We start from the raw sequence: 27,395 nt of genomic DNA, 5'->3' as shown, positions 1-27,395 counted from the left end.
CATGAATAAGTAAATAAAATCTTTAAAAAAAAAAAAAGAAAGAAAGAAAGAAAAAAGAAATAAAAATTAAGGGACACCTGGGTGGCTCAGTGGTTGAACATCTGCCTTTGGCTCAAGTCATGATCCCAGGGTCCCAGGATTGAGTCCCTCATCAGACTCCCAATCGGGGAGCCTGCTTCTCCCTCTGCCTATGTCTCTGCCACTCTGTGTCTCTCATGAATAAATAAATAGAATCTAAAAAATAAAAATTAAAAACCCAGAAAATAACAAATATTGATAAGGATGTAGAAAAAGTAGAACCCTTGCACATTCCTGTTGGGAATGTAAAATGGTATCTAGCCACTGTGGGATACTGTATTGGCAGTTCCTCAAAAATTTAAGCTTTGAATTGCCGTATGATCCAGCAATTTCACCTCTGTAGTTAAAGAAGTAAAAAGATTTGAAAAGAAGTTAAAATAAGTTTAGGGGAAAAATAGTTAAAGAGAAAAGAAGTAAAGGCAGGGACTCAAACAGATATTTGTACACACATGTGTACATGATTCACCATAGCAAAAGATAGAAGTAACCTAAGTGTCCATAGACAAAGGAATGGATCAATAAAATGCTAAATACATGTAGTGGAGTATTATATAGCCTGAAAGAGGAAGGAAACTCTGACACATGCTACCATGTGGATGAACCTTGAGGACATTATGCTAAATGAAATGAGCCAGTCATAAAAAGCAAATACCATATGTTTCCACCTATATGAGGTACTTAGAGTAGTCAAAATCATAGAGACAGAGAATAGAATGGTGGTTGCCAGGGCTGGATGAAGGGGAAAATGGGAAATGATTGTTTATTGGGTATTGAGTTTCAGTTTTGCAAGATGAAAAGAGTCCTGGAGATGGATGGTGGTGATGGCTGCATGAGAATGATGTACTTAATACTGCAGAACTATACACTTAGTAAAGTGGTAAATTTTGTTATGTATTTTTTAATTTTTTACCACAATAAAAACAAATGGATTTAAAAAATGTAGCTATAGTTGTGAACTTCAGGATTTTATTCTGGGACCTTTCATCACTTGGATGAAAGTCTTAACATACTTGATACAAAAATCAGAACCAATGCAAAGGATGTTAGAACAGGTTTTTAAGGACTTTAGGATTCTGGAATGATAGGTCAAAATTAGCATTGAAATTAAAGAGGAATTAACTGTAAAATTCTGGATTCAAGATAAAAAATAAGCAAAAAATATATGGAATTAGGAGTAATGACTTGTTTTACATGCAAAAGATCTTGGGGTTTTCATTTCCTAAAATTCCAAAGTAATCCCATAGTAAGAGCAGCGGGGGAGGGGGAGGGTCGGGAGGCAGGGAGGTAAACTTTGTCCTTTTAGAAGAACTGTGTTTAGATAAAAGGAGGCAATTGTCTCACTGTGCTCTATGTTGATCAGAGAGTACGAGGGCACCAAATACTGTCTTTAGTTCTTAGCAGTGTACATTCAAGAAGGTTATAAACTGTAAAAAAAAGAATAGAACTATGGGAGCTGTTAGGGAACTCAAAACTTGGGACTTCGTGGGTATTGTTTGATGGGCTAGGAAGGGGACTAGCCAGGAAAGAAGAAAATTAGGAGGGACCTAATAGCTGTTTTCAAATATCTGAAAGGCTGGCATATGAACTAAGGACTGTCCTTGTTTTGTATTTACTCATAAGGGTGAAATTGTGATGGACAAAAAGCTAAAAGAAGCTTGATTCATTGTGGTTCTAAATATTGGAACCAATGACATTCAATAGCATGGCCTCCTGTTACTGGATGGCCCACCTGCCGGGACTACTGCAGAGCAGAGGGTTTGTCCTTTCCAACACTGTGCATGATTCTTTCTTTCAGTTTCTTTGTCTCAAAATCTTGGCATCTTGACTCCTCCTTCTTTTTTCCCCCCAGTATCTGATGAAATCTTGGGAGTTCTTCCCTCACAGCTCTCTTGGCTCCACCTTTCACTCTCCTTTGCCAGCAGCCTCACCTCCTTGTCCTCCTCCACTGGAGGACTTTTGCATGCCACCAGTCAGCTTTCCCAGCTTTTGGGCTGTTCCCTGCTTCAATCCATTCTGCATGCCCCTGTCAAACCCATTTTATACAGTAATTATCTTATCATGTAATTTCCCCGATTACACCAAAAAGTGGTTTCTACAGCTTCCCACATCAAGATGAGATTTCTTGGCTTTTGGGGCCATTCTTCCTTCTCTTTCTTTTCAATTTCATTCTATTACTCAAAAGACTATTTTAGTGCAGCTGTTCCTTTAGTGTCAACTGGTCTGATCATCTTCCCCTGTTCTTCCCTACGTCCATTCCATCATTTGTGTTATTTGGGTCCTCCACCCCCAGCTTTATTATAGGGACTGCCTCATGTATCACAACCACCATGAAATCTTTCCTGGCCACCCAAATTCACATGGGTCCTTCATTTCTCTCATTCATTTAAGAAATATTTACTGATTCCTCTTAGAATGTAAGCACTGTGCTAGATGCTGGTGAATATGTGATAAGAAAAATCCATTTCTTGACTTCATGGAGTGGGTGAGATAGAATAAACAATGCTGTTAGGAACAAAAATAGGATGTTGTGATACAAAATGATGTGTGTGTGTGTGTGTGTGTGTGTGTGTGTGTGTTGGGGATGGGTGGGTGTTTTGATGGATAATCAGAAAAGACCTTTCTGAGGAGGTAACAAGCTGGGACCTAAAGAGGTGAAGGCGTCAGCCACTAGGAAGAGCTAGAGTCAAGAGCATGCTAGCCCAAGGAACCAGTATGTGATTCCAGAAACAAGAGGAAGAACTTGGCACACTGGAGATACTGGACTTAGAATGGTTTGTCTGGAGCATAGTGAATAAGGATAGAAAGGGCATGGAGTGAAACTGGAGAGGTGCCGGGGTGCTTGGTAAGCCATGTGAAGGATCTTAGAATTGTATTGGGAAGCCATTAAAGATCTTTAAGGAAGGTACTGATGTATATAAACTCAACTTTTTAAGATCACTCTGGCTACTGTGTGGAGAGTAGACTGAAGAACAGCAAGAGTGGAAGTAGAAGTTAAGAAATGAATGTGGGGAAAAAAATAAATGTGGGGGGTAGGGGCGCCTGGCTGGCTCAGTTGGAAGAGCATGCAACTCTTGATCTCAGGGTTGTAAGTTTGAGCCCCATGTTGGGTGTAGAGATTGCTTAGATGAATAAATAAATAAAAAGTTAAGAAAAAAAAGAAATGAATGTAATAGATCAGGTGAAAGATGGTAACTTGAACTGGAATGGAGAGAAGTAGATGGATTTAAGATATATTTGGAAATAGACATAAAAGGGTTTGCTGATGATTTTACGTGAGGAGTAAAGAATTATGAATGACTGACTGCCTGTGTCTGATCTGAGAAGCAGGTGGTTGGACCTATAACATTTATGGAGATTTGATGTGGGGGAAATTCAGAAGGTAAGTTCGAAGTGCCTGCAAGAATCTCACAAAGCAGTGTTATGGTGCCAGTTGACTGAAAATCTAGACGTCCTACAAAAAGGCAGAGAGTGAGATAGAAATCCTAGAGCTATTAGCAGCCAGATGATGACTGGATGACTTAGAAGAATAGGCAAAAGGCCTGGGACCAAGTCAAGGGCCTGTTTGCATGATGATGGGAATGACTGAAAGCAAGGGGAGAGATTAGTAATGCAGGAAGGGGATCGGAGGTATAATCACAAGACCAGTAACTTCATTCTATGTGGCCCTAGTCTGTCTTTATTGGCAAATTCAGTAATTAAGTCAGCGTGTAATGTGAACATGGAATATGGTGATGCAGAGAATGGTCACACTCCATACTCATTGCTACCATGTATCTTCTCACTAAAATGTATGTACATTCCTTGCAGGCAACTACCATACATACCTTCCTTAGATTCCCCTAAGCCCAGCACAGTGCAGGATATGAAGTAGATGCTCAGCGCTTCTTGATTAAGTGGTAGTAAGGCTTTTTATAAAGGTCCTTGCTGAGACCATGAACTCCATTACACAGTGCGATAGATCCTTTCTTTCCTGGGCCAAGTGATGCCTGGTTCTTTCTATGGATATGATCCCTGTATTTCCTTACTGGTATTATTACACTTTTAGGTAGCAAAGATTATATTTTAAATGCCTTTCCTGCAGGCACTGAGAACAAGGATGAAGAGAATTCTAGGGATTCTTCAGCTTCATCAACAAGGAAAAAACAAACTAATCTTCACGGCAGCATGTTGACGTTTCAAAACTGGCATTTAATTATTTACATACCTTAGTATAATCAAAGGTACATATACACTTGTATAAATAAATCTGTGTGTGTGTGTAAAAATTCTTAATAGCACAAGTACTGACAGCTAGAATAAAGAACTTCACCAGAGCCTGGGAGAACTTTTGCAGTTGGAGAACAAAATAAATCACAGTAATCCATGATTCCCTGTAACCAAATACATTTGGATTGAAGGCAGTGGTGATGTCTCAGTCTCTAGCAAGGTGCTAGGCTCTGCTCGGCTGCATTTGACACTAAGAACCAAGAAGCCAGAAGCCTGTGCTCCAGAGCTCTTACAGCACCACTGAGAGCAGAACACTCGTGCTTGGATCAGATCGATGTGTGAGGATGGGCAGGAGTCTCCAGGGAAAGAAGCACACAGAAGGTTTCTGTATGAGAAGTGGGGAAAGAAACCTTCGTGAAGCTTGGTAAAGATGAGAAATAAACACAAGTTCCCAGGGGTCTTTAACAGAAAGAACTCGGGCTGCAGCAAAAAAAAAAAAAAAAAAAAAAAAAAAAAAAAAAGATTCTTAAAAACATCAATCCATCCTGACCATTAACTAAGTAGACACTGAATAACATTGAGATTTGTAACTTCCTTCTGTCCTCAACTCTAGCTCCAGACACTGGGGAAAGGAAGTGGGTGGCCAGCCTGGAGCTGTGAGCACGCTGTGCTGTACGGTAGGAAGAACCAAACTTCCCAGAGCCGAGCACCATCCCAGTCCTGTCCTGTCCCTGTCTCCCCACCACAGCGAAGACCTGCACTTTGCTGGGGCTGAATTTTTTCAAGCTGTTCTTTGGAATCTCGGGGTCCTTTATAATTGCTTTGGGCTCTGAGGGAGTATTTTGCAAGGAGAAATTGAGTTCTTTTGTGTTTGGTGAAATAGCTGCATTTTTCCATGCTTTAAATATGTGTAAGGAAATAATTTCTGAATCTTCTCTTTATCTTCTCTGTGATCATATACTCACCTTCTTCCTCTAGCAGCACCGGTTGCCAAGCACAACTGAGCACTGAGCCAGAAAGTTAAGAGTGTGGACACCTGTAAGCAGAAAACAGATCACGCCTATTACAGTAAACCAGATAAAGAGCCATGTTAAAGAGAGAGATCATTTTTATTCCTCTGGTCCTCATAGCATACCTTCTTTTTAACTTAGTTTATTATTTAACTCCCTCCAACATAAAATGTTTGGCCACAGACTGTTTTCTGTGCTTTACAAACTGTTTGCTATAGAGGTGTTGTGAGAATTTTACCACCAAATTAAGATGCTGTGACTTGGTGACTTTGAACAATTACTGGTCTGGGTTGGAGAAAAGAATGTGACGGTAAGGCTCAAGTTCTTTAAACAGCACAGAAAATACAACTCAATTTAATGTTTTTTAAAGCAAAAGAGATGAGTTTGTGAGCTGAAGGATTTTGCCAGTGACTTTCCTGCGTTCTCCCTCCCACCCCCAGCCTGTCTCCCACACCACAGTACACTCCTCCTGCTGAACTGCCAAAATGATCACTCAAATCCCTCCCTTAAAACGTTGATGAATTTCAGGCTCCTAGGGGGGCCACACCCAGCTCCCTGTGACCTCCCTCCCTCTGCTCATTTATTACCCCACCTCCTTTATAGTACCCTTCCAGTTTCCTGGCCTTTACTGTGCCTTTACTGCGCCCACTTCCTCTGTTTAAATGCCTGCCACCTGCCTTCCACCCAGGAAAAATCATCTTCCTGTTGAGGCTTCGTGGCACCTTCCTTTCTGGCCTTCGGCCCTTTGAGCCATCACCACAGCAACGACCGGACTGCACTGTCATGATCAATTCATGCACCTGTTTCCTCATCCCAGCCTCAGCACAGTTCCAGACACACAGTAGGTGCTCCCTAGGTGGTAGTTGCTGAGGAAGTGAGTCCTTGTGTTGAATACAGCTTCCCTGTCCTTTCAGCACTTTGAAAGTTCTCAGAAAAGGAAAAGGAAATGACTAGAGACCATTTAAACGGAACACAACCACCACCCTACCTGGGGTACCCCCCTGCCACTGGGGAGAAGGAAGAAGAAGAGTGAGGCCAAGAGCCCAGTACCGCTGTGGAGGTGCTGTGATTTCTCTAGTTTACCATAGCCAGAGCTGGCTACATGACCTGGGAGGGAGGGGGTGTGAAAAATGGAAATGTGGGCTCCCCTGTCCAGATTATTGAGAACTTCAGCAGCCCAAGCCTCAGCCCAGGGCAGCTACACAGGTCACATGTAGCCATGGAAGCTGGCCCTGGTGACAGCAGGAGAGTAGGGAGGCTGGGAAAAATTTTGGATCAATTTATTTTATTTTATTTATTTTCTTTTATTTATTTTATTTTATTATTTTATTTTATTTTATTTTATTATGATAGTCACAGAGAGAGAAAGAGAGAGAGGCAGAGACACAGGCAGAGGGAGAAGCAGGCTCCATGCACCGGGAGCCCGACGTGGGATTCGATCCCAGGTCTCCAGGATTGCGCCCTGGGCCAAAGGCAGGCGCCAAACCACTGCGCCACCCAGGGATCCCTTTTTTTTTTTTTTCTTCAATTTTTTTTCTAAGAGTAGCTTTAAAATCTGTAAAAATTTGTTTTAGAATTTCTATTTTCTCACGCCTCACCCCTCATAAGACCCCTACAGTAATTTATTTTCATTTAGAAGTACAGATTTTCTCAAAATTTATTTTATTTCACTTTGCTTTAGGAAAAACAACACAAACTCTTTTAGTTCACCCACACCCCACCACTTAACCCCTGAAATGAAGTAAACACATCATTATTGCATTTCCTTCACTCAGTCCCCCAATTTGGGGGAGACTGGCTGGGCTTTCACAGGGTTATGTTAACAAGAAATATCTTTATCAACCTTTTGCTAATTTTTAAAAATTAGTTCTCGACATGGGAGTATCAAGCCTCTCAAATGTGATTTTCACATCATTCTTAGTAAATTAGAAACTGTTCTGTTTAAACCCCAAACGAACTCAGTTTATCAGATATCATCATGATGAAATGTTGTTGGTATCTGCTGACAACGTAAATGAATGATTTATGAAGGGGTCTCTTCAAAACTCCACTTCAGGGCAGTGGACAGCTCATTCGCACTGCTGCATGCTGTCCAGCAGGGGGCCGAGCGAGCAGCGCCACATCCCCAGCTTTTCCCAGCAGGGGCCACCGGGCCGCTCCAGCTGGCTCTGGGCTCCCTCCGAGGGCCAGTTGAACAGGGACCACAGCACTGTCAGGTGCAGCCGGGAGCAGGGCCACCCAGAAGCCAGTCCAGTGGACAGATGCCAGGGCCCAACCTTCCTTGGTTGGGGCTCGCATCTCACGTTCCCCGTGCTTAGATGTTTCCCTGCTCACTTCCATAAACTTCGAAGCCAGAGAACTGAGGAATGAGAACCGAGGAAGACGGCTAAATTTATGGAACAAAACACTCATTTTACTCTCCTAACATAAAATGTTCACCACACAGGGCCATCTGAATAGATCCGATTGTGCCTGAATTCTTAAACTTGAGCTCAGCTTTCTCCTCTGCAAAGGAGATGATTACACCACATACCGTTTAGGCCCTCCAAGGTTAGCAGGAGCACACGTGGAGGTGACTGGTGGGGGAGGTGCCGCAGCAGTCATCTCACTTTTGTTGCCTGGGGCTCTTGTGTTTCTGAGATGACAGGGCAGCCAACAGTGGAAGAGAAATTGGCTCTCAAACACACCTATCGCAGAAACCGTCACAGGCACAGGAAGGACTCCGACTGTAGAGCGCCAGCAGAGCCCAATTTGTACCAGTTTGTCTGCAGATGACTCTGCACCTGCTGCTCCTCCCTTCTTCTCTCACCTGTGAACAAACTCACACCCAGACGCCCAGTCACTCAGCCAAAACCACCTAGGACGTGAAGCAATACACACACCAGGGCAAATTCAAGTGCAGAGAGACACGCATGGCCTGCAGGATGCACACTGCCCAACGAGGGCACGAGTGGTGGGCGATGAGCCGTGCCCAGACTGAATGGGGCCACAGTGGGGACGCCGGCAGGCAGCGAGGCAGGGGACACCCCCACGGGCTGGGGAAAACCCCGACTCACAGGCACAGTGGTCATGTTTTACCTTAGCAAGATTCAGGGACACTTCAGAGCTTCTGCAAATGAGTGAAAATATACCCTTGGCCTGAATTGCTTCACACCATTTAACTGGCTCTCCCAGAAATTCCTGGTAGAGACCATTCATTACCCCGAGAGGTAAATTTCAGCGCCGGGGGCCAGGGTTGCTCTTCTGCCCACCACTAGGCTTCACAACAGAGACAGGACTGGTCCCGGGACAAATCTTCGAGTGGTTCTTACTCAACCACCCAGAGAAGATGCTCCACCTAGGCAGGCACTTGGGCAGGCTTCCCCTCACCTTCATCCACCTGCTGGGACGCAAAGCCACTGTGTTCCTCGGGTCGTGTGGCAGCTACCATGCCCAGCACTAAGCAGACCGGAACTGAAATGAACACAAAAGGCTATTCAATTTTGTAAGAAACAATATATTTTATTTTTCTGACACCACAGCTCTGGTGAGTGGTTTTGTACCAAATTTAATGGAGGTTACACAGAACGTTTTACGCATGGGAGGGGAGGGAAGGGAGGAACCACAAAATTAAAAACAAAAACAAAATCCTGGATAGCTTTTAGCATCTGTTCCACTCCCACATTGATAAAATTCACTTGGGAATTCCTAATAAAAGGAGAACAGAAAACAAGGTGGGGAAGGGAGGGCGTGTTGGGGAAGAGAAGGGAAAAGCAGCCCACCGAGCATCCCAAACACAGGCCTTTCCCTCCCGGAGCCGGAGCCGGAGCCGGAGCCGGGCCTGGGCGACACCTGGCCTGGAAGGCGAGGCTTCCTTAGATTTACTTCCCCCAAGAAACACCGGGTATTGCAGCTGCCAAAGGGAAAGAAGAGGAAAGCAGAGGTCGTCCTCGGTGGCGGGCAGGCTGTGGGGGGAAGGAAACACTCAACCAAGGGGAGAGGGAGAGGGAGGGAAGAGAGAAAAATGTGAAGGTGGGTTTGCAGACTGGGAGAGACAGACAAGTGCGGAGAGCACTCGAACTGAAAAACAAACGTCCTAAGTTTCATTATTTTTAAAAAGAAAAATCTCCCCCCTCCCCCCACCCCTCGCTGAACTTAGTTCCTTTTTTTGTGCTTTTCATTAATACTCTGCTCTGAGGTCGTAGTTTGGTTTTTTTTTTTTTTCTATACACTGGAGTTGAAAGAAAATAGTCCAAAGGTCTGAAGATGGATTCTCCACCTAAAGTAAACAGCCCAGCATTCCTGTTCTCCTCTTGTCCCAAAGACTAAAGTCTCTGCTAAAATCCCTTTTACAATATAGTACAGTACACAAAAAAATAAAGCCCAAAGCAAAAAACAAAACCAGAAAAGAATCCTGGGAGAAGCCAGTCCAAAGGACGTAAACATACAGAGAACGGTGCAACACATGACCGATGGCAATTCTCAAAGCACAGCTACAGATTCCCAAAAGTAGGTGCCATCACAGGATACCCAAGTCCACAAAAATAATTTTTAAAAAATAAATCTTAAAAAAAACACACCTGTTGATTAAATGAATCATTTGTTTTCAGGTAAATCCATACATTCTCAAGTTCCCCCCTCCCCCAAAGCAGCCCTCGGGTCTCTGTTCTCCTATTGCATGACCAACGGTGTTCCTGGAACTCCCTCAAAGCAGCTCGCAGGACCTGGAATCTCATCTTGACAAGGATCGGCACATCCAATCTTAGCAGCTTAAAACATCATGTTTCCTGGGTTGCCAGGTCCTTGGCTAAATCCACCCATGCCCACGTCAGCGGCCATGCCCCGGGGCCTCATCTGTGGGGGGATCATGATGTTCTGTTGGGGTCCCATCATGCCCTGCATGGACATCATCATGCCTGGAGAGCCCACGGGCCCAGGGTGGGTGTAGAGCCCAGCAGGCCCCCGATCCTTGCCAGGAATCATGCCCACGGCAGCAGCTGGGTTGCTCATCAGGGTGGGCTGGCCAGGCATTGTAGATTGTGCTGGTGACATCATCCGATGGTGCGGTCCCATCATGCCTTGCTGGAGAAAGGCTGGTGGTCTCATTGGGTTGTGGCCTGGCATGGATGGGGCTGTCCCGAGGGGGATATCCGGAGTTCCCACTGGCCCTGGACCTCCCATGCCAGGTAACGCCAGTCCCATTCTGGGTGCTTGTTCACCCATCATCCCCTGCATGTGCGAAAACCCAGGTCCGGGGCCCTGGGGCTGTTTACGGCCTGGGACTTCCCCTCGAGGGAAATACTGCAGTGTCTGGCTGGGCTTCTCAGATGGAATAATGCGAGACAGATCAAACTCCGGTATTCCAGTGGCTCCGGGTCGGATGACCTCCTGCAGATCTGGGTCTGTAAACACCGAAGGCATGCTGTTCCCCAGGACAGCGAAGGAGTCGGGACCCCCGGGGCCTCCAGGCTTGCAAAGTGCTGCATCTGCTGAACTCTGGGGCAGGGTGCTGGGGCGACCGAGGGGGCCTTCCCCTGGGAAACCCATGCCTCCTGGGAAGTTGCCCTGCCCCCCGCTGGGGCCATTGTGAGGGAACGGAACCTGCTGTGGAGGAGACTGTACTGGAGGGAAGCCCTGGGGGAAACCCATCCGTCCTTGAGGTACCATTGGAGGCTCCTGGGACCCGTGGCCCATGATAGGATTGTGTGACATCAAGCCGGGCCCCATCGGGACCCCGTGAGGAGGTATGTTGGGTCCCATGGCATTCGGAGAGGGCATCTGATTGGAGTGAGAAAGTGGCTGGGTCATTCCCATTGGGCTGAGGGTTGGCATCGGAACCACAGGGTTTGGACCTGAAATTCGAGGATTCTGTGTATTAATGCCCATTCCTAGAAAAATAAAGATATCAAAGGAATCACCTTAACCAAGAGCAGCTTTAGAAAAACTATCATAAACCCAATTAACAACAACAAGATCATTGTGTATCAAATGTGCAAGGGGCTCTGCTGGGAAAACATACAACACGAAATCCCTGCCCTCAGCGAGATTAAAATACATTTTGGAGCGTACAGGCCAACAGCCCTACAAGAGGATATATTCTGAGTCTTAAACTCAGACTACATATGTTGTAAACCTTACAACGTAAGGGTATGTAGAAAATAGCCAGGAAGAAAGTCTGTGTGAAAAGTCACAAATTAATATAAGCAAATCAATTCAGCCTTCTTCATGGGAGGCATGGAACATAGATGAAACGAATTTGTCTGAATCACTTAGGAACGGTCCTCTTTGGACAGAGAGGATTAGCCCTACAAATCCAAGAATCAGAAAGAAGGCAACATGCCGGTTCTACTATAGTCCCTAAGCCATTTAAGTAGTTGGTGTCTCTACAGAATAACCACCAGGTATGGTGAGGATGGTGCTAGGAAACAGGCTGTGCCCTGTCTGAAATCCTGTGGCTGCTTAGTGGTTGGAGGCGGCCCTTCCAGAAAAACACTTGAGAATTAAAGACACTCCGATCTGCATGTTAAAAAGAAACACCTCTCAGTATTTCTCCAGGAGGACCCCCACTGCCCTCCCACCCCCTCAAAAGGGAAAAAAGTACCCATCCAGGTACACAGAAGCATCAGAACTTCTTTGAGGAAACTGTAAGAATCCTAAGGAAACCTGCTTTCTAACAAACACATTGAATCAAATGAATACAAAATTGTTCACGTTCTCTTCCTCTAGTTAAGACACTTGATTCTATTGACGGTACTTCCCAGCGTGTGCCGCTTCCATCCATTGGGGGTCTGCAGCCGGCTGAAAAGCATGCGAGAATTCTCTCTTTTGTCTAACACTCGCTCAGTATCCTAGCTTCCTGATTTCTTACCTGGCATATTATTCATTGATGGCAAGTTGGGAGAACGTGCTGGAGGGGAGTCGTCATCGGAGCTGGCCACAGTCTTGATGGCGTCGTGGTATAAAGGGGTAGAACTGGGCATTGCAAACTTGGACATTCGAGACATCATAATAGACAGCGGGTTCTGGGAAAGGGTTGGCTCTGGAGGCATGGTGTAAGGTGTACTAGAGGGAAGACTTCCAGGGATGTTCACGGAGGCAGACTGGCTGGCTGTGGGGGGTGGGGGGCCGCCTACAAGAAAGCAAAATAAAACAAGAATGGGCAGGAAATTAGATTCCTCTTAAAGGCTATCAGGCCTATGATTATGAACTAGCAAGGCCAAGAATGAGATGGATGAACAGGACAGTGTTATTAGACCCAGAACACAAATCATCAGTCTTCTGGTCAAGCTGTGTGTGTGTGCAGAGGGGTGACCAGTGTGACAGGGATGCAATGCACCAGAAGACATGAAGACACACCAAGAATGCAGTAGAGACAGAACCTCAAGCTTGGGAAGGGCATGGTGTAGGGACAACTATTTCACTGAAAAGAATGCAAAATAAGCAGATCTCTCCCTTGCCGATCATGATTCAGAATTCCACTCAGGTATTTAGGACGCCGTGGAGCCGGCCCAGCGACTCAACCCCAGGTGCTAACTGCGTCACCCTATACACACGCTCTTGATTAATTTCCACAACCACAACGTCGGCACTGAGCAGTTCTGAGGAGGCTGGTTCTACTGTCCTGCTCTTGTGATCCGCTACCCAACTGGGAGAGAGACGCTTCAGCTGGCTGGGATACATCCTCGATCTTATTCTGAGTCTAGTTTTTCTCAAGCAGAGACCACATGGACCTAGTATTTATACCTCGACGCTCATCTTCCACTGACCACCTCCGGCCCCATTCACAAAACCACCATCATTAGCCAGAGCTTCCCCCAGGAAGAAAATGCTGAGAAATTGCAGCTGATCTCTGAAAACAGCAGTCTACCAAGGAGAAGGTTTTGGGTAACTGTCTCTGTGGTCAGCATGTATTTATGAGAACCACTAAAGTCTTTCAACAGCCTCCCCTTTCTGCTTACGATTATACTCAGGGCCTGTGGACACGAGGGCAGCCCCCTTCAAGTGGGCAGGTCTAGTATTGAAAGAAGTCATATTTACCCACTGTCCGAGGCATTTTACTTCACCAACCCACGTGCACTGTGCAAATGTAAATTATTCTGTGGAGTGACACGTGTCCCATTCTCCCTCTTCCTCTGAACAGTCCTACCTGACAAACACATTCTGCACTAAGAGCTGTGTGTCTCTGCCAGGATTGGATACTTAGTGCGTAACCCCGCGGAAGCACCAATCACGCACCTGGCCTCGGATACGTCCGTCTCGGCAAAGGCCACCTCCTCCGGTTGCATAATCAAATTAGGACACCAGTTTTCTTAAAGTACATAAATGAGGCTTTTGCAATCTCCGGCTACAAGGTGCAACTGCTGTGAGGACGCAAGCATACTGACCTGACTCTACACTGCCCAGCATGGCTGGGGAGGCCATGGTGAGGGGTGCTTTATGGTTTGGAGGGATCCCGGGACTCTGAAGGGGAGGTTTTGGAGAGGAGGTCCATCCAGGTGACGGGGCAGGAAGTGATGGAGACTTGAGGTGAACAGGCGAAGCAGCAGCAGACCCCAAGACAGGGGGGGACTTAATGGAAGCAGCAGCAGCTGGGCCCGCCAGCATGCCTGCCAGCTGCGATGGAGTCTGGGGGGACTTGAGGTTCCCCGAGGGTGAGCCCAGCATTGGTGACTGGACTTGGCGCATCGTGGGAGATTTCAGAGGGTTAATGCCTGGGGAATGTACCTGGCTGCCTGCCACAGATATATCCAAGGGCTTCCGCCCCAGGCCACGCTGAACTGGAGGAGCTGTGTTGAGGCTAGTGGGGTTACTGGAAGGGTTGAGAGGTAGTGGTGGCATATGACTGAGCCGGCTGTTAGTCCTTTGGTCGGGCCCAAGTGGTTCTCTGAGATTCCGCAAGCCACTGTTGCTGCCTGGACCCTGAGACATGGGAAGGAATGGTCTAGGGCCCATGCCGTACTCTTGCTGGGGGTGCTCACCAAATGGCAGGGGCACCATCTTCTGCTGAGTGGGCAGCAGGTCTGCGCCACCTGGGCGTAATTTCATCATCTCCTCAGGGCCTGCCCCAGCCTCTCTCATCTTCTGAGGTATCATCTGAGGGTTGGATCCCATGCTGACGTTTAGACTGACATCTCCCTTCATCCCACTAGGAACCATCCCAAACTCAAGTTCCCGACCAGGGCCCATCTGTGGGGGCATTCCTTTCGGAAAGTCACCCCTGGAGGGACTCAGAGGGCCCTCAACGGGTATTCGAGGGAAAATGGGATTACTCCCAGGCTCCATGTGTCGCTGGGAGCCTGGGATCATTCTATTCATCTCCATGCTGGGCCTGCTGCTTTCCATGCTCATCCCCGGGGGGAGACCCAGCTGCTTCTCTGCCAGCTGCTGTTGAAACATCTCTTCGGACAATCCTTGGGGGTTTGGGAAGCGTTCCCCTCGGCCTGGACCACTGAAGACACCCTGGCCAGGTGGGAAGTTTCGACCATCTGTGATTTTTGGCACATCGTCTGGCCAACTGACTCCAGAAAGACCTGGTCTAGATGCTGGGTTGGGGACATTCGGCCCCTCCATTTCTGAGTTTATCATTCCTGCAAATCCAGGGAGGCGCATCTGGCTCCCTGGCATGTTGGGATGGGGAGCCATGCCCCTTGGGGGCAGAGAGTGGGGCATGTTGATCCCATCGGCAAAGGGCTCCGCGCCCCCTGGCCCCCAGCCTTCGCTTGGGGCCATCTGATATGGAGGAGGAGGCCCTCGGACCACGCCCCGAGGCCCATGCTGATGGACCATCATGTCCTGGAGGGAGCACTGCTGCACGACCACTTGCTCCTGCTTCCTCCTCTTTTCCTCATAGAACTCCTGCTGCAGTTTCAGCCAAGCTATCTGCTCGGGGGTCATATGGTCCAAGTGGTCAGGTCCCATGGGCCCAGACTGGGAGTTCATGGAAGGTGGAACCATTTCATCTGGAGAAAAGGGCACATCTCTATGTCCTTGAGGGCCAAATGGAGCTCCCACATCTGTCCGGGGCCCAGGTCCCTTCCCTAGGCTTTGGGATTGAGCCATCATGGCCTGTATTGGCCCTTCTGGTTTTTTCTGAGGTCCATCTAATACCCCAGTGTTCTGCTGGGGTCCCCCACTTTGTCCTCCTGTGAATTCTTTCTCATCGGGGAAAAGCATCCGTTGGATGTCTCGGAGCGTTTGTAAGGAGCGCTCCCGGTGCTCCAGCTGCTCCTGAGACAGCCCGTCGGGGTTCTCTCCCAGCGTGGGGGGCTCTCCACTGGACACTGGAGGAGGCGGAGGGGCTTTGGGATCTGCTGAAGAGCTATTGCTCCCTTGGGACACAGGGGTCACTGCTCGGTTATTGGGTGTCGAGTTTGGCCCGGTACCGTCTGGGGGCAGTGGAGTAGAGCTGGCAGGACTGCCTACAGAAGGGATCAGTTTGTTTTCTACACCAGGACTATCCCGGTCCAGGGGACGTGGGGGTGCAGCAGGCTTGGGTGCTGGTGCCGGAATGGGTGGAGTCGGCTGCAGTCTGGTATTCTGGGAAGAATTCTGGTCCTGGCTGGCTGGAGCTGGGGGCTGTTGTGGGAGGGTTTTCGGATCATTCCGAAGGGCAGATATCTGTGTGTTCTGAAGATAAACAAGATTTTAAAAATCATTGGTAAATGGTATGGAAAGGCAATTAAAAAAGCAAAACATGTTATAAAGGATTTGTCCCAGTTCACATAAATCTACTCTGACATTTGCTGCAGAAACTGCCCATGTACAACCCCAGTCTGGACATGGAGACGTTCTGATTTTTTTCTTCCACTTTCCTGTCAAATGGCATCGTCTTTCCCTTGCTGAAGATTATGTTTCAATAACTTTATAAGCATGCCAGGGGAGAGCCACTCTGCCAAAGTGAATATATTTGAGTATCTATTTCGAGGAACAGGTTTGATATCACATGTCTACTGTGTATTTCTGATTCAAAGAGAGATTAGTTTCTTGGTATGTGGGAGGCTGTACCTAACACCCTTCTTTTCCCCGAAAGTACAACTAGGTATATAGGCTCCTCATTGTCAGTCAAGAGGTCTGATGTTTTCAGCTGCAAGGGAATATACTTGTCACTGACAGCTCTGTACTCTAGCAGCCAGAGGAAGCAGGGAAGGCTACGCCGTTCCAGTGAGAGTCTTCTCTGACATGGTGACTAGCACAGTACTCCTCTCCTTGAGTTTCCAGGGGGCCTGATAGCTCTGGTTTCTGTTTTCAGTTTGTGATCACTGATTCCATATTCGATAAGAACTTGTACATTAACTGTAGTAAGATAATCCGTAAGCAGGAAGCGTCTGTGGGGAAATCTGAGGCTATCTAGCCCACGGTGTCTCTTGATCTGTTCTTTCCAATAGACAGCAGACTGCCCTTTTTATAGGTCAGATGACAGCCTCATTATTATTTATTAAGTACCGACGCTACACTAAGTCCTGGGTGAAAGCACATGCACCTGCGGGGACACGGATGCTGTCTGCGTGCGGAAGAAGGACGCGTACCCTGGGTCTAAACTCTGGCACTGCTGGCGGTGCCCAAGTCGGGGGTACTGCAGAAGCACAGAGGGGCCCAGCCTACAAACCCCATCTCGGGGATCTTTCGCCAGCCTCCAGCTAGCCGCATGTACCCTCCTTTGGGTGTTCCTTTGTTCCTACTTGCTCACTTAATCCTGTCTGTATTTCCAAACCCCTGAGGCTCTTCCTTACCTCCCCACTTGCTTTCTGGAAGGCTTTCCTGTGTGCAAATCTGTACACGAATCATGTGTATCTCTGCATCGAACAGTCTGTGTTGCATAAACACAAAGACTATCTTCACGTGTTCTGTTCTGTGAATATGTATATAAATGTTTCATTCACAGGTACCCGTGCACATATGTCTGCACACAGAGACTGGGGTGGGAAGGCTGGCTGAACCTGCATGACTCCACATGCTCAACATGTCTCCCATGTCCCTGACTCCCATACTGTAGTGTGGAGGTCACTTTCCTTTTCCTCCTGGTGCCATTTTAGGTTTGGTTTTGTTGGCCAGGTTCGATTGGTCGGTTAGTTTGGGATGGGCACCGACTTCGTGTCATGTGACCAGGATAGAAGTAGTAGTTTAGTGCCACCCTTTTGATTTGAGATTTGGAGCAACGGTCGTTGGATTATTCCCAATTCCATCCTTAACACCACTTCTGACTCATTTCAGCACCAGAGAAGGTAGAGATGCAAACCCTAATAAGATCTGCTGCCAAGTCAATGAAATACTGGCTGGCATTACAATGTACCCTGTGCATCCTGGGATGATAAAAGTTTTAAATATTATGTATACATGTGTATAAAATATTTAAGCATAAACTAAGATATATATACATTTTAAATATCATGTACGTCCATCCTCCTCCCTTCTTGAATAGCAGAGGTATACGAAGAATGTGAAATGCCTTTTCTAAGTCTAGGAAAACCCAAGCTCTGCTATGTCAATGGAGAGGAACTTTGTTGATCCACGACAAAGACAAAAATGTCACTGTTTTATCTTGACTTGTCATTTGACTCATTTATTGTCACTTAACTTTTCCCACATCAAAGACTACACCCAGTACTAGTACTAGATTTTATGCTTCCTGAAAGCAAGGTCTGTGTCTTGAACCTCTTAGTGTCCCAGCAGCATTTGGCAGGATGCCCTGACAATGCCAATCACAGAAACAACTTGTGGTTCCATGTGGAACGCTACATGGATTCAAGCAACCACTGCACGTTTTTTCTAACGTGGCTTATGGTAGGTACTTAAGTTCCAGACAGGAGACACAATAATATTTATTGGAATTTTGGAAATATCAAGCAATTAAAAGTATTTAATGGTCCTCTCACTTTGAAGTAAGGAAGAATCATTTTGAAAGTCACTGAGACTCTAATTAGCAGATTAGCAGCATGTACTCCAGTACGGAGGCTTGAGTCATTCCTCTTCTGCTCTGCAACTAACTCAAGAGCATTTGTTAGCTGTTAAAAACCTGCCCTGTACACACGGTTTGAATTCAGATTTTCCCAGGGATGGCTACATGAAAGAAATCGGACATCTCCTCATATACCTCCTGTTTTATCCTGTGTCCTTCTCTCCTAGTAATCCCTCAGTTTACCTGCTTGCTAAAGGAAAGGCCAGTACGGCATGATCTGCCTGAAACCACATAATACCATAAGTAGGTCAAATGCCCGGGATGCAGCTTACACCATCGAGACTACCTCCCACCTTTATGGGCACTGGAGAGCCTTTAAACCACACTCCACTTCCAAAATGGCCTACCAGAGGGGCTGTGCTTCGTTCTGTCTTGCTGTTAGAGATGTTCTGGATGTGGAAAGAGACGATAGTTTCAACCTGGCCTTTCAACACAGCTTCTGCGGCTCTGCAGAGACAAGAGAGATGCACACACTAGGATTTGCTTCTACTCCACTACCTGTAATTGCAAAAACACTTTAACCCCAGAGTGAACTTGTAAGAGCAGAAAGGAAGGTGGTTCTGTGTAGAGAGCCATCAGAAATGTTGAGTAAGAATCAAGAAACACAAATTTTCATTATTTGTGTCTATCATTTAGCATCAGACTTCTGGAATCTAATGATAGCTATTAGCAAAATCTCAAAAGAGGCATTAAAAAACCCCAAGATTTTCTCCTTCCAACCAATACACTGTGGTAGGTGTTTTATAGAATCCTAGTTCAAAACCCCAACATGAAAAGCAAACGTGAACTCTCTCAACACATAATAATAAACTAAGGCTGTGGAAATTCACTCTGTCTGTATGTAGGGTACATTCACATTTTGTATAAATTAAGTAAGCAAAAAAAATCTGCTGACCCATCCATCAGAAACATAGGTGCCAAAACATTCACAGTAGTTATCTCTATTCCAGACATATTTCTCTTTTTAGTTATTTATATTTTCTAATCATTCTAAGACAGACACAAGTATTACTTGTGTTATTTAAAAGAGAATGCTAAATTAGATGCTACTGTGTAATCAATCTCTTTTATGTTTGAAAAAGATCTGTATCTTACAAGCACAAAAACCTTCTGGAAGGAAAGCCAAAGAAGTATCATCAGTGGTTGCCTCTGGGGAGAGAGGGTCAGGAGGTTTTGTATTTTATTTTATTTTACCCCTTTCTGTACTGTTAACTTCAAGTGATATAACACATGTGGGGGAAAAAAGGATTAACCTTCAGTGGGAATAAGAACTCAGGCGTCCAAACACACAAGCCCTGCCAACAGCAAGACCCAGCTGTGAACTTACTTATTGGCCATCTCAGTAGAAAACACATACACCACTTTGGCGGGAGTCTTCTGAGCAGGTGTGGGCTCTGGGGCAGTAGTCTGGCCATGGGAGGGGGTGGAAGACCTGGGGGCTGGAGCATTGGATGGGGTCATCGAGTGTGGTGTGTGCTGGGAATCCTGGGACTTTATGTGGTCAGCAGAATTACATTCTAAAAGAATGAGAAGAGTGGTGTCAGAGAAAGGAAAAAGCTGCTTCTGCCAGCATTTACAGCACCACAACACAAACCCACCTTGAGAATTTTAAGGAGGAAGCACCTTGCTAAGAGAAAACCTCTTCAACTCATAAAAATTCCAAAACGCTTCTCCCCAAATGACAAAATTACTAAGCACTAAGCACCCTTTCCCTCCACCTCCTTACTTGTCTATTACGCACCCTTCAGACATTAGCACAAGTGTCCCTCCTTCCTGGAAACCTTTTTGGAACCTCTTGGACTAGATGCCCCAGTGAGTTGAAACCACAGCCCCCAAATCCTCTTATTTCAGCATTTATCACATTTTATCATAATTGTTTAATGATCTGCAGTCCGGGTTCACTCAAATTCTTGGGGATGGCAGCTGCATCTTGTGACCATGGTCCCCTACCGCACAGCATAGTGCTGGCGCTCATGGCAGGCCTCCCACAAATACCTGAGGATGGAAGGAAAGATGGGGGAGCAATCACCCACGTTCTTACTTCTAATGTGGGCTGGCAGGAAGGAGTGGGGGGGGGTGTCAAACTTCCACCCCTGGAATGCGACTTCACACTCTGGCCATAGTTAAGGTTTCTGGTTTTCAACTAGGAGGGAAAACAACTGAAGCCACAGCCGTTGGCCCCATATTCCTCCTGCCTAGCTCTATTTTGGTGCCTCCCCCGTTTCTACTACATGTCACCTCTCGTTTCTGCCACACGGGAATCAGCTGTGACAGACCCACACTACTGCCAGGGCTTCCTCTCATGCCTAGTGGCAAAGTGGTAACCAGAGAGAACCCCAGTCTCACAGAGTTCAACTGACAGAGGAGAATAAGAGATGCCGGGAAAACTGCTCCAGTGTAGGCCCCTGGCATAGACAAACGGGAGCTCGAGACTGAAGGAGAAACAGCACAGAAGCCAGAAACATCCCCAAGAACGTGGTGAGGACTGAGAGACATCCTGCCATCACCCCCGGAACATGTGCATCCTGAAGGGCAAGAACTCTTCCACGAGGCAGTCCCAGACCATTCTTCAGGGAGTGGGAAAACAAGAGGAAGCAGTTCCACCCTAACAAGCTGCGACAACTCCTGAACCTGGTACCTACTCTCCCCACTCGGCTGCTCTGAGGCTCTCCAGCATCCACCAATGTCAGAGGCCTTCCCTCGGGAATAGCTACTTCCCTCTGAGTCTCAAAGATCTTATAGACATACCTTTAATGTCAGAGTCATCGTTTGGAGTCCCAGGATCTCTCTGATCAAAGGAGTCGGCGGAAATACTTCGCTCCCTTTTCCCCTTGCCCTTGGCACCATTTCCAGCCCCATTCTTCAGCCCCATGCTCCCACCTGGGCCGGGGAGTGCTTTAGGGGTATGGCCCCCACTCCTGGAGTCACAGGGGGATGGCTGGGATTGGCTGGCTGAGCCCCCCTGTTTACCCTGATTGGAGAATTTGGAATCCAGCTGGGGGTTTCCAGATGGGGACATCACTGTAGGAGGACGGACCATCACCTCCTGCTTTGACTTAGGGCTACTAAAAGAGACAAATAACAAAGGGAGATCAGACGCCGGATCCAGCTGGTCTGCCCAAATCAGGGAGAAGCAGTTCCTAGAGTAGGTCAAGGAGATGCAAAGGACTGAGGGACCACCCCACCTTTCACCTCAGTCACTTCCTTGATCCTTCGAGCCCTGCTCTCATCTTGGAGCTGACAGAGAGGAGGATCAGGCCTGCCTGGGCTCGGGAATCCTACAGTCACGTGGGGACCCATCTCTAGGGCTTCTGTCAGTAAAGGACAATGGTCTCTATGTACATAGAGAACTCACTCTCACACTAAGACTAGCTCAGAGTAAACAAACAGGCATCGTTAAGATCAAAACACTACCCACCCCGGCTGATGACAGGGAACAACTGTAACAACGGGAGCCTAGCTTCCCTGCTGGAAAATACGGGCAGGACCCAGAGAGCATGAGAGGAAACCCGCTGGTGAGTGGAGGGTTAGGGAAACCCTGTCGGATGTGAATCCCTCCAACAAGCAGTATTGTGCACCAGAGCACATACACTAACTGGAACCCCACAGGATGAGGAAAAAATTCTTTAAAAAATATCAATTTGGGGGCACCTGGGTGGCTCAGTCAGTTAAGTGTCTGTCTTCAGCTCAGGTCATGATCCTGAGGTCCTGGGATCAGGCCCCAAGTTGGGCTCCCTGCTCAGCAGAGAGTCTGCTTCTCCCTCTGCCCCTCCCCCTGCTCATGCTTTCTCTCCCTCTGTTTCTCTTTAAAAATAGGGGCACCTGGGTGGCTGAGCGTCTGCCGTTGGTTCAGGGCATGATCCTGGAGTTCTGGGTTGAGTCCCGCATTGGGCTCTCCCTGCAGGGAGCTTGCTTCTCCCTCTGCTTATGTCTCTGCCTCTCTTTCTCGGTGTCTCTCATGAATAAACAAAATCTTTAAAAAACACATATCAATTTAAGTACTGTGGAACACAGGAAAACACTTCACAGCGGGGGACTAGGGGCTGGTCCTTTCGTCCTAAGACCTAAGGCCTTGTCACCATCCCAGGCCTTGGTTTAGTACATCGTATTGGGTGGGCTCTAAGGTCCTTTCCTCTGTGCTTTGGGAGGGAGGTGGTGGTAAAGAAGCACAGTCAAAGAACAGCTGGCAAAAGAATAACAATAGAAAACTCTAACAGAAAGTCTGATTGCACTGTGGCCCGTTTACTATTCTAACACTATTTACTTCTCTGTTTTCTCTTCCTTTCCCCACTTGGGTTCACTTGCTTCCGCTTGAACACACTGTTCCCTCAGTGACAGTTCGAGGTCCACCTATGACAATCCCCAAGGGGCAGCTGGGTAGGCCCCAGCCCTTACCTCTGTGTGTTTCCTGACGGGGAGTTCCTCACTTTAGGGTTACTGGAATGCATTGATTGAAATCCTGAGCTTGCAGTCACAAACAGGGATGGGCTCACCGAGTTCCTCTCGGGCAGCAACAGAAGCAGCTGCTCAGGGCAGTGGTAGCGGCCCGCTGCTTGTTGGGTGCGTCCCTTAGCGCTGGCCACCTGTATGCCTTTTTCCTCTTTGTTTTTCTCTGCTGTGGAAGTGGGTCCTTTCCCCTTGCAGCTCCAGCATTCTCTGGGTGTGTGCCTCCTGCTGCCAAAGGAAAATCTCGCATCTCCAGGGCACACTACGGGAAAAGGCCACCCAAAAAGGGTTGGGAGCAAAAACACAAAAGACACAAAACACCCTTACAACAGGATCAAAGTTAAAGCACTAGCCAACTCGAGGATGTGGCAGATAGATCACTCCTCAGCTTCCAACAGGGTTAAGGGAGCAGCGATGTTCATGCTCTGGCACTCAGGCAGCTGAAGAGTGACAAGATTTTCTGCCAAGCACTTGAGCCTCCCACCAAGTATCATGTACCAGGCGTTTGTAAGCACATGAGAAAAACATTTTATCTTCAGGCACATATTCTCCCTTACATTTCTCTACTTTCAAATACAAACCCGTCAAAAACTTGAGTTTTTCTTTTTTCAAAACGATGCTTTGCAACCAAAGGGTACTACTCCAAATCCAAAGCAACTGTCTGGTGTTTCACCTCCGATGGGAAACGATGGCACTGAAATGTAACAAACCCATCCCGATTCCCAACCATGAAACAAATTAATCTGTGTTTACATTCTCAGGGCCTCAGGATGGAGAGACATTGGAAGAGGTACTCCTGAAACCAGCTATCGAGCCAATACCAAATACAATCAGTTCTGCCCCCTGACTTCCATGATCTTTCTATTAAATTATGCCAAGGATGTGTCTTGAGCTCTCACTGTTTAATGACAGGGACCACAGGCATGGGTAAGCATGGGAATGATCCATAATGCTGAAGGTAAAAGAACAGCTTCGAAAGCTAAGATATTTTTTGAGCCAATTTGCAAGGCTAATTCGACGCATAAAGGTCAAGAAAATACTCCCAAACCTAGCCAGAGAACAAATGAGAAAGCCCTTTACTTAAGGAGGCCTAGACTAGTTCAGGGAAAACCAAGGTACAATTTCAGTCACTGCTCCTTCCAGGGAAGTTCCCAATAGAGTTTTCTGGTGACCACAGTCTCCTCAACTCCCTCCTCTCCTCCTGTGATCTTGCTGCTAGGGTATGGGGCTGAAGGAAGAAGATGCCAGATGCAGGATTAGTTAGTGCCTGAAGAACCAAAGGGAATTAGAAGCAGCTCAGGTGTTCCAGCTTATATATAGGCACCTTGAGAGGCTCCAGGACTGGACAAAGGAGAGTAGTTCTAGTCCAGGTTTTGGCATTGAGCAGGATCACTGCCAAGTGTGAAATGTCCATTTTTTCATTTGGAAAGTGCAATAGTCCCAGCTATTTAACCTGAGCCGCTGAAAGGAATTGGTGGAGGTTCTTGGTACACACGATTGCATTTTTTTCTTTTTAAATGAAGTCAGGGAAAAGAACTAGAATAAAATGTTACAGAATGTTTCTATGCCGACCTTAGGAGAAAACATCCTAAAAAACATTTTGGTCTTGATTATACTTAAGGTTGTATTTTCATCCCCCACCACCTTCAGCTTTTTTTTTTTTTTTCTCCAGTTTAAACTATAAAATTGATTGCAGTTGTCAAATTTGACAGACGTGATCATACACAATTTTGTGACCTCTCACCAAACATCAGCAAACACCGGTAAAATAGAAGTAGCAAATGAATCTTGCATGGACAAAGCTATCAGAAAACATTTATATCAGGAACAGAAAAGCAGTTACCACCTAGATAGTCCCCTTCTAGAACTTCTGGTACTTTCTGTCTGCATCACACATTCGAGCACTCGATCATATGGCATACTGAATAGTCCTATGTGTTATGCTTCATCTCCCTATGAAGACTATGTTCTTTGAAGACAAGAATCCTGTTTTAAAGTTCTTTGGCAAAAAAAAAAAAAAAAAAAAAAAAGTTCTTTGGCTTGTCTCTAATACTCAGCATGATGTACTAAGATGTGTTTGGACCCTCTGTGACTTACTCAAGCTTCTCCCCGAACGGAAACACCTGGCATTTGTGTTGCACTCTTTTTCCAAAGGAACTCAAAACCTATTACAAATACCAAATCACCTCAATCTGCCAGGCATTTCTGAAGAGTCAGGAGCAATGATTATTTCTAATAATACTGTGAGCATATAACACTTGTATTTCAAAGTACTCCTACAGACAGTTTCTTATTCTCGAAAGTTGCTCAACCTGGAGCAACAGGCATTTTACAGATGAATGGACAGAGTGCATATGACTGGTGTGTGTGGCTTCTCTGAGGTTTTGCCATTGGCTCTCCCTGACTCTGCTCTTCCTCGAAGCCACCTCTTCATCATAACTTTATGGGTGGAGAGAGAGCACGGAAGGCTGAAACAAGCATGTGGACTCAGTGATGACAGGGAACAAGATGCAGGGTTTTCAACCCAAGATCCAGGGGAGTTGCTGAACTAAGTCACCCTTGCCTTAGCCTTGGCTGAGAAAAAAAAAAAAAAAAATCCACCGAGTGTCTTATCATATATTCCCAAAGATTAGAATTAGGCTCTTTGGCTCCTCCATTTGCAGGGTGGTACTCACCTGTTTACCTGAAAGGTTGGAAAAGCTGTTCCACAGAAGATGCTTCATTACAGCCACAGAGAGATTTTTTCCTCCCACATAACGAAATCTCCTAACTTTAAGATCTACTTATTCAACGTTTCTCCCTTTTCTTCTTAGATCTTACTTAACATTCTTCCGAAGTAGGTGTCAGGCACTCTTTTAAGCACTGTCTGTGCATACTAAACTCACAGACCATAATGCCACTCTCCCCACTCGAGAGATGAGGAAACTGGGCCTCAGAAGTATTTAGCTGTTTGCCGGAGCACAAGGTGGATCACACCTGAGTTAGCCATACCCCAGTAAGTGGGAGAGCTGGCACTGGGCCAGGCGCCCTGGCTGTGCTCGTCATCACTCTGGCACCTTTCAGGATGGGACTTGGTGGACAAGGGGAGCCAGTGCACAAAATATAGTGCTCGGCAGCAGAGCATGAACATGCGGGTTAACTATGACTATGATGACTACTACTCTCTAGCCAGCACACTGGCTCATCTCGCTGAATGTTATTTCATATCTTATTCATCTCCAACTGTCCCCTTCCTGCCTTTCCTCCCCTTTCTCAATGCATGGTCTTGCCCAGGACTTAACAAGAAGTCACCAGGCAGGATGTGACATGCTCACCACCAAATGTGCCAACCTATTTTCAGAGTACCTATCCTCTCCTTCTTCTCTATTCCTGAACTAGAAAAAACAGTCCAGTTTTCCTCAAAGGTCAGCCTACCACGTGTGGTCTAGGTCCCATCCCTTCCAGCTTTCTGAGAGCTCTCACTCTGTCCTTTGGCTTTCCCTGCTACTCCTGCGTATTTCCAATCACCACTCAGACATGTGGTAGTCTCTTCCAGCATTGAAAAAATAAAAACAAACCCAAAATTACAGGAAAACAAAGTCCAGCCCTAGCATGTTATTCTTCCCTTTCAGAGCCAGGTTTCTCCACAGGGTTAACAAGACACATGGTCTTCACTTCCTTCCTTGCCATTCACCCTTTCACCGTTTTAAACCAACTTCCACCCCCAAATCCCTACCCAAATCACAGAAACCACTATTGGTTAAAGTCACCACTGGCCACTGTTCTAACCTCACCTTACTCCATCTCTTAGTCTGCTGGCCAATGGCTTCCTTCTTGAACACTCCTCTCTTTATTTCCATGGTGCTGCACTTTCCTAGATGTCCTCCCGCGTCGCCAAGTCACTCTGTCTGGCCCCTGTGCCAGCCCCTTGTCTACTCAAGCTCCACGACTCAGAGGTCCTCAGGACTCAATCCTGGGACCTCTTCTCTTCTCATCCCATATGCTCTCTCCAAGCCAACAACTTCCAATTCCCATTCCCAGCTCAGCTTCTGCCCGCAGACCCGCACACGCAGATGCCGCCTTGACATCTCCCTAGAAGTCTCAAACTTAAACAAGATGGGAGGGGAGTTCTTCATCTCCAGACAAATACTCCCCAAAGTATTTGTCCTTCGGTCCTCCACACCATAGAAAATGGCACCTCCACCCACCCACGTGCTCATGCAGCAAACACAGGAGTTTTCAGGACAAGTCCCTCCCTCACCTCAACCCTCCATATTGAGTTTGAATATTTTTGCCAAATGAATGGAATCTTGGCTTCAGAATTTCTGCTTCAGAAAGGCGAGGCGGGGACCAAGAGTGGTTTGGTCAGCCCTGTCTTCCCAGTATTACTGTAGCACCTGGCACAGGGAATTTGCTCAAAAAATCTCTCTTGAATAAAAGTTGAAGCTTTTCCCCAAGATCATCTTTCTAAACCAGCCAGGTTCCCTAATGCTACTATCTGTCAAGCTACTCACCAAAACCCCAAGGGTCACGATACTGCAGTGCTCATCCTGGAGGTGAGGAGTGGGAGGAGTCCAGGAACCCCTTTCTCAAAGGTGCCCTCACCTGCATGAGGATAAGGAAAAAAAACTTATAAATGGATTTTTAAAAAATCAACTATATGTCTTGTTACTGAATAGCTTAAGGAAAGAACAGATTTCCTATGTATTCTAGAATGCTAGATTAAGAAGCAGTTGTCATCC

The 27,395-nt window shown here is 46.7% G+C and overlaps 1 protein-coding gene and 1 long non-coding RNA gene across 10 annotated transcripts in view; one reads left to right on the top strand and one right to left on the bottom strand.

Annotated features, from left to right (window-relative positions):
• Window positions 1-8,769: 8,769 nt before the first annotated feature.
• The window catches only part of BCL9 (BCL9 transcription coactivator), an 83,356-nt gene continuing 64,730 nt past the window's right edge, over window positions 8,770-27,395 (bottom strand). For 4 of the 9 annotated variants that reach the window (XM_025453281.3, XM_025453284.3, XM_025453283.3 and 1 more), the window contains 8 exons: window positions 27,168-27,258; window positions 22,624-22,936; window positions 20,977-21,293; window positions 19,556-19,745; window positions 18,576-18,675; window positions 13,658-15,899; window positions 12,142-12,402; window positions 8,770-11,161 (listed from right to left, as the gene is read on the bottom strand). In XM_025453281.3, coding sequence (XP_025309066.1) covers window positions 10,044-11,161; window positions 12,142-12,402; window positions 13,658-15,899; window positions 18,576-18,675; window positions 19,556-19,745; window positions 20,977-21,293; window positions 22,624-22,676 — 4,281 coding nt within the window. In that variant the 5' untranslated portion in view covers window positions 22,677-22,936; window positions 27,168-27,258 and the 3' untranslated portion in view covers window positions 8,770-10,043. Of the gene's footprint in view, window positions 11,162-12,141; window positions 12,403-13,657; window positions 15,900-18,575; window positions 18,676-19,555; window positions 19,746-20,976; window positions 21,294-22,050; window positions 22,202-22,623; window positions 22,937-27,167; window positions 27,259-27,395 lie in introns of all 9 variants that reach the window. The other 5 variants (XM_049096177.1, XM_049096178.1, XM_035700388.2 and 2 more) reach the window with 5 other exon arrangements.
• On the top strand, window positions 10,879-26,374 carry LOC125752866 (uncharacterized). The gene is made up of 2 exons (XR_007403359.1): window positions 10,879-11,017; window positions 23,436-26,374. It is a non-coding gene; the product is annotated as an uncharacterized LOC125752866 (long non-coding RNA).

This window comes from Canis lupus, chromosome 17 (assembly GCF_003254725.2).
Source record: "Canis lupus dingo isolate Sandy chromosome 17, ASM325472v2, whole genome shotgun sequence".
Taxonomy (NCBI): Eukaryota; Metazoa; Chordata; class Mammalia; order Carnivora; family Canidae; genus Canis; species Canis lupus.
This window is presented reverse-complemented; position numbering and strand designations above follow the sequence as displayed.